The 15,778-nt window shown below is 53.9% G+C and overlaps 6 protein-coding genes across 6 annotated transcripts; 2 read left to right on the forward strand and 4 right to left on the reverse strand.

The window, feature by feature from the left end:
• Positions 1-164: 164 nt before the first annotated feature.
• Positions 165-1,925, forward strand: PV07_09025 (uncharacterized protein; the record flags this gene model as incomplete). Its single annotated transcript, XM_016396249.1, has 2 exons — positions 165-1,616; positions 1,680-1,925. Exons 1-2 carry the CDS (start codon positions 312-314, stop codon positions 1,923-1,925), a joined length of 1,551 nt encoding a protein of 516 aa, XP_016246105.1. The 5' UTR covers positions 165-311.
• Positions 1,926-2,721: 796 nt separating this feature from the next.
• On the reverse strand, positions 2,722-4,236 carry PV07_09026 (uncharacterized protein; the record flags this gene model as incomplete). The annotated part of the gene is made up of 5 exons (XM_016396250.1): positions 2,722-2,789; positions 2,856-2,995; positions 3,079-3,376; positions 3,439-3,886; positions 3,973-4,236. The coding sequence occupies 5 exons, from the start codon at positions 4,234-4,236 to the stop codon at positions 2,722-2,724; spliced, it is 1,218 nt and encodes a 405-aa protein (XP_016246106.1).
• Positions 4,237-7,127: 2,891 nt separating this feature from the next.
• PV07_09027 (uncharacterized protein) lies at positions 7,128-8,732 on the reverse strand (the record flags this gene model as incomplete). The annotated part of the gene is made up of 2 exons (XM_016396251.1): positions 7,128-8,588; positions 8,651-8,732. 2 exons carry the CDS (start codon positions 8,730-8,732, stop codon positions 7,174-7,176), a joined length of 1,497 nt encoding a protein of 498 aa, XP_016246107.1. The 3' UTR covers positions 7,128-7,173.
• A 545-nt stretch (positions 8,733-9,277) lies between these two features.
• PV07_09028 (uncharacterized protein) lies at positions 9,278-10,511 on the forward strand (the record flags this gene model as incomplete). The annotated part of the gene is made up of 3 exons (XM_016396252.1): positions 9,278-9,814; positions 9,859-9,945; positions 10,032-10,511. 3 exons carry the CDS (start codon positions 9,278-9,280, stop codon positions 10,509-10,511), a joined length of 1,104 nt encoding a protein of 367 aa, XP_016246108.1.
• A 544-nt stretch (positions 10,512-11,055) lies between these two features.
• Positions 11,056-12,164, reverse strand: PV07_09029 (uncharacterized protein; the record flags this gene model as incomplete). The annotated part of the gene is made up of 4 exons (XM_016396253.1): positions 11,056-11,382; positions 11,464-11,665; positions 11,745-11,942; positions 12,004-12,164. 4 exons carry the CDS (start codon positions 12,162-12,164, stop codon positions 11,056-11,058), a joined length of 888 nt encoding a protein of 295 aa, XP_016246109.1.
• A 537-nt stretch (positions 12,165-12,701) lies between these two features.
• Positions 12,702-13,744, reverse strand: PV07_09030 (uncharacterized protein; the record flags this gene model as incomplete). The annotated part of the gene is made up of 3 exons (XM_016396254.1): positions 12,702-12,965; positions 13,018-13,324; positions 13,392-13,744. The coding sequence occupies 3 exons, from the start codon at positions 13,742-13,744 to the stop codon at positions 12,876-12,878; spliced, it is 750 nt and encodes a 249-aa protein (XP_016246110.1). The 3' UTR covers positions 12,702-12,875.
• Between the last annotated feature and the right edge of the window lie 2,034 nt (positions 13,745-15,778).

A 15,778-nucleotide genomic window follows, 5' to 3' on the forward strand; every position in this document is an offset into this window, starting at 1 on the left:
CATCAGAGGTTGGCCTGCACCCCAGTTTCCCACTCGTTCGGGGCCGAGACCGCATGGAACTTCCTGCTTGGCTTTACCAGCTCCGGATCATTCCGTTCCCAATCCGTCGTACCATAGATTTCTGCCCTGGCGTCGCTCAATTTTTTATCCAGGCCATCAACATCCAGTGCTCCACACGCGCAAGTGCAGTCCAGTGGCATGTCGTTGCTTGAAGGTTGACAGGCATTTACAAAGGGTTTGTGTCCAGAATAGGCCCGTGGCTACCCGGCGGACGACATCGACTCGAGGCTGGAGTAAGCAGCCAATCGGAGATGGAGGGTTACAAGGAGATCACTTCAGCGATCGAGGGACGTCTCTTTCTCTCGACGCAAAAGGTGCACGCGGCGCAGGAGGGCAACGAGGCTTACTTCCAGTCTCGCCCTGTATCCTTACCCACGGCGGATTCCTGGTTGTCACCATTTGCCAACCCGATCAGCTTCTCGGCAAAGACCAAATCCAACGATACAAAGACCGAGGGAAAGGTGGGTGGTGGTGGCGGTGCCAGAGAGAGCTCGCGTCGTGTCCACCTGAAGAGCTCAGGCAAATCTCTGCCCAAGAATCACGAGCAGAACGTGGAACACATTGAGTCCGCCCGAAACGATGCTTTCAGCGTGGCCTTCGACCTCGCCGAGCCGGTGTTGTACTTGCAAGGATTTGATTTTCCACACAACCTGGAGCATACATCCGCGGTGCTGAGAGGGGTGGTGCGGTTGAAGGTCGTGCGGGAGACGACACTTGGTAGGCTGTCGCTCGTTTTCCAAGGAGTCAGCCAGACCATCTGGCCCGAGTCGTGGAGAGTGAGACATCTGAAAAAGGTGTATGACGAGAGCATTGTCAAGCACGCGTGGGACTTCCTCGACAAAGATAATAACTCCCAGCACCCCGGGCGGACATTCAATCCCGGAGTGTATAGCTACAATTTCGAACTGCCGCTGGCATCTTCGTTTCCGGAAACCATTGAGCTGCCTATGGGCAAGGTGTTCTACAACTTGACGGTTACCGCCGCAGAGTCGGGCCGCTCTTCGAACTCTGCCACCTTCAAGCAACCGGTGCTGCTGGTGCGCATTCCGTGTGTGTGTTCGCTCGAAATGACCGAGCCTTACGAAGTCCACGGCATCTTACAGGGACTGGGGTACAGTTTCTCCCTTGCGGCCAAATCCTGTCCCGTCGGCGGGCAGCTCCCCTTCAAAATGAAGATCTCGACCCAGACAGACCGCTTCTGGCAGCAGATCACCGTGTCCATGGTCGAGGAGGTGCAATATCAGACACGCGATGCTCTGGCGCATCGAGAACAGTCGCGGTCGAAGGCAGTCCTCCACACCAAGCGAGTCAAACGGGATCCCCTCCACCAGCGAGCCTTCCGGCGCATCAGTGCCGTCGGTGAGAACATGGCGGTGTCCTACGCGAGCGGCACGGTTATCGAGAAAGAGGTGCGGCGGAGCAGTCGGTCCATGTCCGTGCACGAAGAGAGTGAAAGCAATTATCTCAACGAGACCGCCGTCCTCCAAATGCCGTCATGCTCGCGCATTCAAGCGGACACGGCCTACAGGTGTCTGTATGTCCGACATTACCTGCTGGTAAGTGGATCCGGTCGTGGCTTTGTGCCTTTTCCCGTCCCGACTGACACTGATACTTCCCAGATAACCATCTCCGCCTTTGTCGAGGTGACCGAGAGCAGCCGGAAACACTTCGAGATCCGGGTGCGGATGCCCATCCAGCTCCTGACTTGCAGATGGCTGGATGGAAGCGCCACGCTGCCCAAGTATTCGGAAGATCCCGAGCAGCTTTCGCTCGAAGGACCTCTGAATCTGTGTCGATGCACCAGCGGGTCCTCCCAAAGGCGGAGTAGTCCCGGCGACAGGACGATTGTCCATAGAGAAGAATAGCCACACGGAGCGACGGACAAGTTTCACATCACCGTCAAATTGTATGAATATATGCTTGGTCTTCGACTTACACTCGGGAAGCACAGGTCCAACTGTCTGTCTTTGTATATCATGGAGTCTCATTGGTGAAGGGCTGACCACGGCATCGTTGCGCTTGCCGCTCTGCATGCGCAAGTGCCTCCTTCTTCACCCGGCGGGAAGAATCTGAGCGGGCAACTCCCAAAGACGACTATATCAACGAGCACCAACAAACCTTGCAGATGCCAGTGAACATGCAACGCGCGGCCGCACAGCTTGCGCAGGCATCCAAATGTGGCCGCACGCTGGCTTTCCAAAGTGCGATCTCCTGGGTATCGGATTCGAGTTGCGATAGAAGATGCTTGGAGGTGCGGGTTCGCCACGAGGCGTCGGAGACAAGGTCTGGGAAGTCTTTTAAATCCCCACCGAGATCCTCCAGCAAGGCCAGTACGTGAATTATGTCCAACCAGGGGACCAGGAAGATCGCGAAGAGCGTCGACGGATCGCACTGCTCTGGACCTTGCATCCGTCCTCTAGCCCTTCTCCACCGCCCGGTTCTGATGGCAGGCGAGCGAGAACTTCTTGTCGAATCCTGCAGTCCGCACCGATGCCCAACTTCGTCGGAGATCGAAGAATAAGTCTATAGATGGGATCTACTATATGTTGGTGCTTAGAGCAGTGCGAGCAACATTATAGGCCCAGAAAGACTACACGGGCGTAAAATCTCAGACCCCAAGTCGCACGCATGAACCTTAAATCTATCCATGATGACCGAGGTCTACCAGGATAGCACCCCATCCCCTGACCCTTCATGTCCCGTCGCCTTTAACATGAGCTCCTGGGTCACTGGCAGGATATGTTAGTCAGTCCTGACGATTATTCAGGGCGATCGGCAGTGGTCCCTGTACGTACAGCTCTCAGCAATGTTAAAGCGACAACTATGATTCTCGCCGCCCACCGACGAGGGCCAGACCTTTCCACCCTTGGATCGCTCGAGGCGGCGATGAGATTTGATTTTCTCAAGAAAGACCGAGTCGTGCAGCGTTGGTCGACTACAACATCACCATTGATATTAAGATGTGTTAGCTACTAGCAGCAACCATGTTCCGGCACGCCATCATCTGTGGCCACCTACCTGCTTTCGCACGCTTGAGCTACAGCATACCGGTCTTCGAGAGAGGAGACACAGCGAACGATATCGGACTGGATGGTGCTGAGTAGCGCCGATGTGGCGGAAGATAGCCCTGCCGATGTGTACAACGTGCAATGCACCACGCATTTTGCCGCCGTTTTGGGCTGAACCGTGATCAGCAAGGAAGAACCGAGATGCCGTAGAGCGAAGACGTCCGACAAGACCGAGGGCTTCGTATGCGTGATATTTCGATTACCTCGTTTCCCGGAGACTGTCGGCAGAGAAAATGCATCCTCCGCTTCTGGTCAAATAGTAAGCAAAGATTCGATACCGGCGGGGCCCATATGCGAGCGTCTCTCCTACCGGCCATTTTCCAATTGAATGTCCCCTCCACCTCCCAGCTTTCCAGGTGCCCTCTGCTGAAGACCTTGTCGTCGACGTACGCATCAGACTCGGGCGGGAGGCTCAGATTGATGCGGACCACGCCGTCGGCGTCAATAGCGGTATTCACTTCGAGGAGTGAGTTCGCTTCCTTTCGAAATCCCTTCACGTTCTCAAACTTGGGAGCCTTGACCAGGTGGCCCTGGAGGTCGTACGTCCAGCCATGGTATCTGCACGCCAGAACCGGGGTGCAGCCCGCCCGCTTCGTCGAAACGACAGGATAGGCACGGTGTCTGCAGACGTTGTGGAAACAGCGCAGGACTCGGTCCTTGCCGCGGACCAGGAACAGAGGGAATCCCGCTGGGTGTTCGACGATCCGGTACGACCCCGAACTGGGAAACATGCTTGCATGAGAGACGGCAATGGACATCTAGGCGAGAATTAGTTAAGACCGAGAAGTTCACCAGTGGTCGCCCGGTGACCCTCTCTTCGCCGTGGCAGGCAGTCTGGTCGTACCCCAGCAAAGATCGCTCGCCTTTCATCCTCCAGGAGCCCGTCCGACCGCCACCAACCATCCGGGAGATCTGACACTTTGGCGACCTCGCCGGCCGCCGTTGCGTCGCCGATGTCGCACAGTCTGCCGCGGGGAAACGGGCTCTCGACCGGTCCAGGCCGCGGTGAGGACCATAATGTGAAGACGACTGTGACCGCGACGGCCGTGCAGGTGACGAGAGCGACCGAAGCGGTTGAGCAAAGAATATCAATGGCCGTTGCCTGCATTTTTTTTTTTCCCTGCGATTATACCTCTGGTTCGCCGGTGAACCTGAAACAGTGAAACTTGCTACTGCGCACGACGAACAAAAGAAAGAAAAAGGCGTCGGCGACTATAAAGCAAGGGCCACGATACAGAGTCAATGAGATCGAAGGAAAGGTGGGCACAGTCGTGCATATCACGACTCCCGCACTCGAAGCCGCTCATCAGGCCGTGGCTCCAGGTCCACGGATGTGGGTGTCGCGCTGTACGGCTCTCATTGAGATGCGAATCTGCATCCTTCCCTTCGGTCCCAGGACACCCCCCGCAACATCCTGCGAGTGACTGGATCAGAGGAGAGACGGCGGACGCAACAGATGGGACCTGTTGACCTTAGCAGGAAGCCATGTCCGGGAACAAAAGTCAACGACGGCGAGATCGATAGGGGCCCGTGCGGGCCTGGGCTCTGCATGCATGGGCCGTTGCCAGAAATAGAGAATAAATAGAGTTGAAAGCCACTCGTGGGGGGGCGTGAACTTGCCTACCTCTTGCGGCGATCTCGGTTCGGTTGTGGCCAGGATCGTGGACCATTCATTATCTGTTCGGTGGAGACGGTGCAGCAAAAAGAGGGGGACGTTCATTCTTCCCATTATTACAACGGGACGGGAATCACCGTGTTGATATCATGGCCCTTATCTTGGTCACGGTCTGGCATTACAAGACAAGAGTGTGCGGATCAGCTAGCCATCTTGTTGACCTTTGGTGGTTTTATCACGATTCCTGTATTCCTTGCGACTATCATGATCGGTACAATCCACCGACAGTCTCAAAACTCCCTGTTCGATTGTGAGTCGCTTCAATGTGCCGAGAGTGTAACCTTCTTCTCTTCCGCGTGCTGAGCCATGACCATCTCGAATACCCGCTGCTGATAGTCTTGACACATGTCAGCTTCAATACACCCGCATTCCATCCCCTGCCATCTTGGGGGATAATGAACTTACGAGCAACGCCGTTCTCCTTCTCGGGGTTCAGGCATCCTTCAGTGTAGATGCCCCTCTCGAGATTCGCCTGGGCTCGCTCGCACAGGTCGAAGTCCTCGTTGGCCACCTGGCGGACGAACTTGTAGTACACTTCAAACGGCTCCCCGGACGCCTGGTGGTAGTAGTCGAACTCCATCCGAGACACGCCGGGTTTGGGCGTCGGACAGGCCCGAAACGAGGAGATGCCCCCGTTGTAGAGGTTCAACGTGGTGTTGGGGAAGAAGTACAAGAAGAGCCCGTCCTGCGACTCGTCCCGCGTCGCAAAGTGCCGGGACCAGTTGTGGTGGTTGATGACGCGGTAGAAGGTGGGCGGGTAGAGCCTCGACAGGCCCGGGTGCGTGAACTGGCAATGGAGACACTCCTGGAAGCCGTCCATCATGGTCTTCCAGTTGAAGTTCCCGTCGTAGGCGAGGCTGCGCCGGTAGGGGATCTGCGTGAAGTCGTACGCCTCAACCAGCTTCTCGAGCCCCGGGTAAAACTCTTCGAACGGCGGTGCATGGGACGAGATGGTTGAAAACACGAGGCCCGAGCGGGTTTGGTGGCTGTGTAGTTGTTCGCCCTGGATAGTTATCTATACTCAGGAACCGTTTTTAATCATCCATGGCTTCAGCAGGCACGTACAGAGGTCTCAGCGTATGTGTTGACTTCCTTCTGGTCCCCCGCGAGGGTGGTTCTTGCAATCAACGCGATTTGGGCAATCTCGAAGCGGAGGTCGTTGCCGCTCTCAAACTTGGACAGGGTTCCCAGAAAGTACCATGACCGTAGGAACACGGCACGGCGTTCGAGCATATGGATCGGCTTGCTGCAATACCAACTTGCCGGCAGGGTGGTCGGAACATCCATTTTGCTCGACCCTTAACGGCTTGAGAACAAGCTGCGGAGGCTGATATCAAATTGAGTGTGGGAAAGGGAAGAAGAAGACGGGAATCTTGGAAGGGTTAGAGATTCATGTAGTTCCTCTCCAAACTCAGAATGCTACCGAAAGAGTCGGCTTATGAGCGAGGGGTCTTTCAACTTCGGGATCGAGACTCTCCCACTGGCTACCACCCTCCATTTTCCAGCGTCACATGTCACGCTCAGGTTCTTCGGACACAATCATTGTATTCCCGCCAAACCTACTGCTAGATACGATGGGGAAAAGGGTCGAATCTACCATCTATGGACAGCTTAATGGCGGGACTAGTTCGACTTATGCTCGGAATCCTTCGTCCATCAATACGTGTAGTCGCTTTGAAGTTTGAGCGATTGGTGATCGAGATCAAGGTTGGCGGATGAAGGATGTACGACCTTTGATCGATGCGAAAGGGTCAACATGATATTGATTAGTACCGCGAATATATAGCAGGATGTATAGAGCGGGGATCGCCCAGAATAAGGCTGAACGTCAGATAGCTGCCTCCTCCAAAGACGCCGCGATGCTGGGACCAGACCGAGCGTACTCCAGATGTCAAAGGAAATACGCATTTGCCGTTCACGGAGCTCTACCTCGACAGGTTTCCCCTCGAATCTGAAGAGGGAATCTCGTCTTGCCAGTGCAACGCTCTTGATATTCTCAGCCATTGCTGTTTGACGTGGGAATATCGAACAAGACGTCGAGATTTGGATCGTTTTGTATGCCAACAGAAAAAGGAAGCCGGTCGGAGTCACTCGCTCTGGGTGCGACTTGGCGGCTAGATGCTTGCTCGAAAGAGAAAAATAATCCCAAATATGCATGCGTCCCAGGGCCAGCGGTTCTCTCAACAGTTACTTGTCTCGCAACTCTATCTTCGACGTCGAATGGCAAGCAGGGGTATTCGTAGCCACGCGATAGGACGATATCCTCCCCCAACGATGACAACTCTATTTATGTTCCTAATACATCCTAGGCTGGCACCACTCCTGTCCAACCGAGGAGCATTATTAACAACCCCTCGCCCCTCTCCGAGATCAGACGGCAACGACTGGATTTCCTTCGGCCTCCCAGCCCTTGGCAAGGAGGATCCAATTCTTGTGCGGTGTCTGCCAAAGGTCCTGCAGGAAAAGCTGGATTCTCGAATAATGGCCAAATCCCGTATGCATTGACATTGCACCACAGATCTCCGAGATCGTGGCTTTCTGTTCGGGGGTGGTCCAGTCGCAGATTCCTGCAATGAACACCGGCCATGCCAGATTGTGAAGGACGGCTTTGACGTTGTGGAATTGCTTCAACGATCTGAAGAGTTTGTCGAGGTGGAATTGGGCGCGGAAACCCATCCCCAGCCGGAGACGTTGGCATGCATAGAGAACTCCAGCGTGGTGAAAGACGTGGATGAGCCGGGTGAAGTCTTCTTTGGCGGATTGGCTGCGCTGCGAGATCATCTGTCCGGCAACCATGAGGCTCGGCCCTTGGGCCAGCTCCAGCTCGCTCTCCAGCTCATCAAGATAAGCGTCGTCATCGCGGAGAGCATCGACTGCGACGATGTCGAGCGACCGGCGGGTAATTCGATGCACAATGGTCAAAAATCGGCCTAGGATAACATCGCCGTTCGCAAATTCCGGCAGAATGACCGTGTGAATATGCTCAGCGTCGAACATGGTCGTACACATCAGGATATCACACAACGCCAGCTGATTTTTGAGAAAGGCAAATAGCTCGTCGCTGGGCGACCTCTGCGAGGACAGTCTCTCCAGCATGACTCGAGCGGCCTGTCTGTGAAATCGGGCCAGAGGCAACTCCGATCCCAAGAGCGATTGATTGGCGAGGATCAGCATCGCGGCCAAGGTGCACTCGAGGGATCGGTTTTCTCCCCCCGCTGACCCGTTGCCCCCAACTTCTAGACTGTTATTTATCTGCCGCACGTGTGCCGCAATCATCGCCATCGTAGCATCGCCAGTTGCCGAGGAGAATTTCAACCCGTATTGGGGTTCTTGGGGCATGTGAGCGGCAGATATAGCACAGATCGCCAGCCGCAAGATGAGGTGCTGTTCTGCCATGGGCAATATGAGACGACGATATCCGTTGGCATCGGAATCCAACCACACCATCATCGGGGCGATGTGCGATGCATAGTATTCGAAGAACCGGTCGATCACAGGCCTGTCAAGCGAGAAGGTTGGGATTTGAGGTTCAGGCTCGATCGCTACATTTGGTGTAGGCCGGTCACCGTGTGGATTTTCAGACAGTTTGGGTTTGTCGGTGAGGGACCTGGCATTGAAGGCCTCAGCGGGAGAAAGGTGCTTCAGCGGCCCACGCACAGCGACGGCGCTCGTCCACCGCAGCTGCCGCTGATAGCCAGGGCAACCCAGGCCTTTGCTTGAGCATTTTCTGCACGTCGGGAGAGTGCGGTCGCACAGAATGCGTCTTCTAGCACAGGTGCGACAGCCTGGACGAAGGGTCAATATACTGAAATAAATTCCAGGCTTTCGTATTCGAAGGGACGCTAACCTTTCCCCGCAGTCTGCTCGCACGTATTCCGATCCCTCACGCTGGTCTTGGGAGTCTCAGGAGAGATCGGATGGTCAATCATGCTAAAGCCTATCTAGGGTCCCATAGTCATGCGAGATCTCGCGCAATGTGACGGCCGAGCGAGCGCAATGTGGAGGACGGTGCAGCCAACTGATTTAGTGATCGGACGGTGGGAACCATTTCCGCCGTTCTTTTCAAGACATTCTTAGGGTTTGGACCCATCAGTCACTGGAACTGCCATTAGTTCGAGAAAAATGTAAGATAAAGAAAGGCACCGGAATCGCATCGAGATAAGGAGAAGCTTGGCCCCGTACGTAGGAACATTACGCACCCAAGTGACGACAACGGCACTGGGCGGGCGCCTTTCCGGGACGCTTCTACTAAGCTACATTCTGGTCAAGCCTTCGCCACAAACGACAGGCCGCCAAAGCTTGCAAGCCGTTTCCCAGAGGGGAAGGAGAAGGAGACGGACGATATTATGGACCCGGCTACAAATACACTAGCTTCTCTCCCATGACTGCGACAAGCCTGCAAATTCTTCTATTCGACAATTCTACAACAGTCCGCAGTCAGGCTACTTTGGCAACTCCATATCGGGCTTCAAGGATGCCGCAAGACGCGCTGCCCGCCCAGCACAAAGCAGTCGTTTTCGACAAGCCCGGGACAATATCTGCCAAAGTCACCACAATAGACACTCCGCGACCGGGATATGGCGAAGTGCTGGTCAAACTCACCCATTCGGGCGTCTGCCATTCCGACATGGCCGTCATGCTCAATGCGTGGGCCATTCTCCCGGAGCCCACCCCCCCAGGCCAGATCGGGGGACACGAGGGTGTCGGCGTGATTGTCGCCCTCGGGCCGGAAACACAGAACTCGGGGTTGCAGATCGGCGACAGGGCCGGGATCAAGTACATGGCCGACATCTGTGGGAGTTGTCGCCAGTGCTTGCTGGGGAGAGATGCCTTTTGTCCCAAGGGAAAGATATCGGGATATCTCACCCCCGGGACCTTTCAGCAATATGTGTTGGCCCCGGCTCACTACGTGACTCCCATACCGGACGGCCTGGACAGCGCGTTAGCAGCGCCTCTACTCTGCGGAGGAGTGACCGTGTTTGCAGGGTTGGCCAAGTGCGGTGCAAAGCCTGTAGGTCTTCCCAGGCTAACGACGAGGCGGTCTAACATGCCTAGGGGGATTTCGTAGTCATCTCTGGTGCGGGCGGCGGTCTCGGCCACCTGGCCATTCAAATTGGTCGCGGAATGGGGTTCAGAATCATTGTCAGTCAACCAATTTCAGAGCATTGTCCCCTTCTCTCGTGATTCTGGGGTCTTTTGCCGAAATTGATACTGACTTCCTCCTCCAGGGAGTCGACGCAAGTCCGAAGCGGGAACTCGCCATGGAAAGTGGCGCGGAAGCATTTTTTGACCATTTAAGCTACACAGGCCCCGAAGGTTCTGAACGGCTTGCGCAGGATATCAAGGCAGCCACAGGCCATCGCGACGGTGCCGCTGCGGTCATCGTTTGCACCGCGTCCAACGCCGCCTACGCACAATCCCTTTCGTTTCTGCAGATCGGAGGAACGGTCGTCTGCCTGGGTATTCCCGAAGGCCCGCGAAAGGCAATAACGACTGCGGATCCTGGGACCTTTATCGAAAGGGACTTGCGGATCATTGCTTCGTCGGTGGGGACGAGAAAGGACGCAATCGATGTCCTTGACATGGCGGCGCGGGGGATCGTAAAGTCGCATGTGGAAATTCGGCCGATGGATCAGCTTGAACAGACGTTCCGAGAGATGGACGATTGCAGTCTGCAAGGACGAGTGGTGCTAAAATTAGACCAGTAATGGCGACGGGTACAGGAGGTCTACGAATAGCGCTGGAAAACCTACCTGTTTGCAATGCTAGAATTCCCGCGGCAAAGATCACATCCTCTTCGGTAGCCTCCCCTGCTACCACTGCTTTCAATCAAGGACCGATATTTAACTCGCTAACCGTGCATTCACGAATTCTTTTAGGGCAATAAGGCTGCAGTTTACCATACATCTTGCTATGGTGGTCCGGCACCCAACGCGTCCATGTCCAAAATGAATGGTACAGTCTGGCGAGAGGAGGGCTCTCTGGTAGTCATTCTGACTTATTCGCTCCAAGGTAGGTCATCTGCAAAGATGGGTACTCTATTCAAGAGAGTTGGAGGGCAATTGGGGTGTGCACGGACGGAGAAGGATATAGCTGTCCAATGCACTACAGAGAGTATGAAACGAAGCAGCGACACTCCGCACAGGCGAAGCCAATTCGCTATAAAGGCTACGAGATCATATAAATCCCCGAAGAGACGATGATGATGATACAATAGTCATGAATTGGATTCCGCTGAGCTTCAAGCAAACCCTAATAATCATAAAACACCAGCGTCCTCACCTCGATACTCTCTCTGGGCGGGCCGTTCTCGTACGCGGGATCCACAAACGCCGTGTGCGGAATTCGCCTGGCGCGCCCGTCGGTGACAGAGTCGTAGCACTTGATGAGAAGTGGCTCATCGGGCCGCTGCGCATACTTGAAGTACCACTGGTGATTCGGGTTCGGCTTCACCGCGTAGGTCTCGCCCTCGCGATCCGGGTAAATCAGCTTGGCGGGGACGAGGTCACTGTCGGGTACAGAATTGGCGTCGGCGAGGGTCAAAGGGTCTCTGAGAATCGTCTTAATCGGGCGCCAGACCTGCGGTGCAGAAAGGAGTGGGTCGGTCAGTCGTGATGGTTGTTTTCAAGGGAAGGGATCTGGACACCAGGAGGAACTTACGTTGATGATCTGGAAGCGCTTTTTGAGGAGCTCGTCGGCTTCGTCAGGGAGGTGGTACTTGACACGGTTCTCCGAGGCGCCGTAGGACTGATCGATATGAACCCGACGTGCAGGGCCGCGAAGCTGGCCGGCGATGTCGCGGACGTCGGACGTTGCGCGGCGGATTGTGTGGTCGAAGATGAGAACGCGAGAGGCTCCAGTGCTGTTGACAACACAGGTACATGTTTAGTGTCTGGTTTCACACTCTTTTGAAATGGGCGAACGAAAATGGAGTTCAGTACGTATTCTTCAGAAGCTGTTCAACTTCCGGGTAGTATTCGGCCTTGATCTTCTCGTCGTCGACGAAGTCCTTCTCCTTGCTCTCATGCTTCACATACTGAAAGCCATGGCTGTCAATGGTATATTTGTCTTCATCCCCGGAAACATCATGGATGAGAACATTCTGGGCTACATGAGGTCGGAGGTAGGAGTTGGGCTTTCTGTTGCTCTGGTCTTTAGAATCAAATTGCCTTGGGCATTCCATCGACCTAGAAAACTCACCCGACGTAAGAAGGAGCAGGGGGAGTCCCGTCCCCGGGGTCCTTGTAATAGTACACCTCCGCAGCGACATCGTGCTTTGCAGGCTTGTTCTTTGTGGTAAGAGGCTCGATGACCTGCCCGAGAGCAGTCCCCGGCGCGTGTTGGACCGCAGCTGTAGCCATACTTATTGACGTATTCAAATGCACACTTCGGTTCTCCAGTGAGTGTCCTCAGGAAAAATATTTGGGACTCTAAGCATTTAACAAAGCTTCAAGGTGCAAGACGCGATATATCCCTTCACGTCCCTCGGCAAAGGCATCCGCAGCTCAACACCTCAATTTGTAATCTGGTCATTTCGCGAGCACGCAATGCATGCAAGAAGCACGTCAATACCTACCATATCGTCTTGGATAACGCTGAGCTACCGATTGACGCGTACATGATGTTGGCCGTGTCTGGGTGGTAACCTGCTAGCGTCATACTATGGACTTGACTTTCTTCGGCAAGTATAGGGGTATTAGACTGCCCAGAGTGCCTAAACCACCAAGGTATTGCGGAGACTGATAACTTATCCACACAGCTAACCTAATTCTTATCCAGAAAAGAAAAGAGCGAGTTAGACGCACTGGAGTTTGTTCTGGGATTTGTATTCGTGTTTGCCACTCGTTGGTCTGGTAATCTGAATGCTTGATTGGGCGTTGGGATTTTGTGAAGCTGTACTATTGCCTAAGCCTGTCCCGCACCTCATCTGACTCACGGGGGAGACTGCCTCTGTTCTCCATGTCAACCACAAGCATACAAGTGTCTTGAAGCAGGATTGAGCCGTGGCAGTATGTCTTTCCTCCATGTTGTTATCGAGCGTCATCCTACCCAAATCATCAGAGAGCCATGGCCTAGAAATGCTCGTTGAATGGCCTCAAATCAATCTCCTGTGTCCAGGCCGACTTGTGTTGCGTATGCAGACTCCAGTAACTTTCAGCAATCTTGCAGTAGGTCAGCATCTCATCCTAAGAGCAGCTGTTCAGGGCGACTTACAGCATAAGGGCTTAGTTTGCCATCTGGAGTTGCATCATTGCGAGCAGCATGCTCCGCGTCAGGCACGTCAATGCCACCGTCGATGATGGCGTGCGCGACGTGCACTCCCGCCGGACCGAACTCCCTGGCAAGGGACTGTGTCAAGATCCGGCCACCGGATTTCCCGGCCGCGATGACAGACCATAGTTTGGAGCCTCGGATCGATGCAGTCGCTCCGGTGACGATGAACGTTGGTGGTAACGGAGAACTATCCACAGACTGGAGAAGTAGCGGCAACACGCTTTGCGCAAAGTTGAAGAGACCACGGCTAGAATGTGACGTGTCATTAGATGCCAAAATGTCTCCGAAGAAAAGGTGCGTTAAGGGGGACATACATATTGCCGTTGAGGCTGGCGTCCAGATCCCCCAGGTTTAGTTCTAGGAAGGGTTTGCGGCTTCCCCGTACATTGGGTCGGACGTTGTAGATCGCCGCCACAAGCTGCAAATCCGCAAACTCCTTCTTGACGGACTCGAGTGCGGAATTGAGAGATGACTGGTCTGTTGCATCGGTGGAGATACCAATCGCCTTCCCGCCAGCGTTGTTGATCTGGGCAACCACGTCCTTGTAGCTCTCCGGTTGACGGGATAGCAAGACGACTGGATACGACTCCGCAAAGCGGAGAGCGACTGATCGACCAGTTCCGGGCCCGATGCCAGCTACAATGGCGAAGAATTTGTTGGAAACCATTTTGTTGCGGTGAATTTGTTTTTGAATATCCTTTATTCTGTCCGAGCAAAGATGCAGGAAAAGAGCAGAAAATAAGCGTTGATAGAGCAATTGGTTAAAGATGCTGGACGAAAGTGTCAGAGTGAAGCAAGTACATTGTTTCGAAGGGTCGAATTACTAATACAAGATGATGGCTTGTTCCTGTCCAGAAATTGCGTGACGAGCGATGGGTAATAGGTATTATGTGGAGGCGGAGAGTCACATGCTTTACTGGATGATCGCTGTTCCATCGCGAGGAGGATTAGTGAGCAAATCTGTTCGGAATGAGAGGATGTGCGATTGTTGGTCCAAATGGGCGCCGATTTGGAATCAAAGAACCACCTGATTAAAATCTATGGTACAGACGGTTGACAAAGGAAAGGAGAAAACGGTACAGTGCGCACCCTCTGTGAGCATCCCATGGGCATAGTTTGTTTTGGCAAAATAGGTATTATATGGCATATCACGCCCCAGCAACGATGAATCGGAAGTCGGCTTGGTGGCTCTGCGCAGATAGGTGGCCCGTGGCGTCTTTGGCTAGCGAGAGGAGCCCTCGTCTCGCTCCGTAACATGATGCCAGGGACAGTCCAGCAGGTAGGAAGCTAAGCGAGCAATTTGTGGATTAGGTTCCTCCCCGTGCTGATCCCCCGCCGCGGGGTTGAAGGAATATCACTATGAAATAGACCGATTCAGACACGCCTCCGCGAATGAATCAAATACTCTGTCTTCTCTCTTTGCTTTGGGTCAAATAATGCACTTAAATTATCGTTCTCAAGCGTCAAGAGCAAATTTCCGTAACGACACTTACGGAACCAATAACATGTCTCATCTTACACTTGCAATCCCATATCGGTTGCTGTGTACTAGTATTCAATGAGCCCTAACTCTAATCCTGCATCAGACCGCGGTCACGGCACTCTCTAGGAGTCCAGATTAGGCTTGTCTATGGCACTACCGGGACAAAAGGTCTAGCCTCTTAAAGCGAAAGGTAAAAAGAAAGAGAGGGAACCGAATATGACTCCCAGTTTTCCCAATAGGCACATATATTGCTTATCTGATACCCTGGCTGTGAAAGCCGGAGCCACCACCACAGTTCGCAGATATAAAACGAATGATTGAGCTGAAGTGCACAGAACATAACACTCAAGGCAGACTAGTCAAGGGTTGTCGGCGAAGAAGGCGTCTAGCAGTTACCATCAATCGAATATGACGGAATGCCGGTCTCTGTCTCCTGGAGACACTGTCCAACGCTCAGAAGGGTGGCGCCATTGCTGCAGTTTTCGTCCGTATACACCGTGACTGTGACATTACCGTGTTAGCGTCCCTGCTGTGAGACATCTTTCTGTTTGAAATGGTACGAGACTCTTACCTTGACACCCCGCTGGCTGGCTGAGAAGAGCGATGGCCTTGGTACCGGGGATCGACCGAACGCAGTTGGCGCCGCCTGAGCCCGTAACCTGGCCGATAAAGCCATTATTGCACGAATTGGAGAAAAAGTTGGCTTGGAACCCAGCTAGGACGTGTGGCTTGGTGATATCCGTGACCAGGAACTGTTGACCTTCGATATCGTGGACACTCTCCGCGGCAGTCACTGTGCCGTATTTGTGAGTGGCTGGAATGCGGGCTGCACATGCGCTTGCAAAAGCCGCAGCGAAAAATAGGACGGATGATCTGACAAACATATTGATGGGGATATGCGAGACTGTGGCAGGCGAAACAAATAGCTTTCTAGATCAGATGGCGAGGATGAGAGCTTGATGAGAATGAGCGTAATGCAGAGGCAATTGGGCGACTGCTTTATACCCGGTGCATCAGTCAAAGCCTTGGGCGCCGGACTTCTTTCTTTCAGCTCAAAGTGCTCCTTTCAGCACTTGAGATATAAAAGCCTCGTGACGGATGGCCTTGAAAGATCATTAGCATGTCACATTATAGAAACTTCGAATACGGAGCTGACTCCCAGTCCTTCGTAGAGCCGTATTATCGTCTGGAGATTGGCCAGCAAGGAGTGCTTGCTGG

The sequence above is a fragment of the Cladophialophora immunda genome (assembly GCF_000835495.1).
Source record: "Cladophialophora immunda strain CBS 83496 unplaced genomic scaffold supercont1.5, whole genome shotgun sequence".
Lineage (NCBI taxonomy): Eukaryota > Fungi > Ascomycota > Eurotiomycetes > Chaetothyriales > Herpotrichiellaceae > Cladophialophora > Cladophialophora immunda.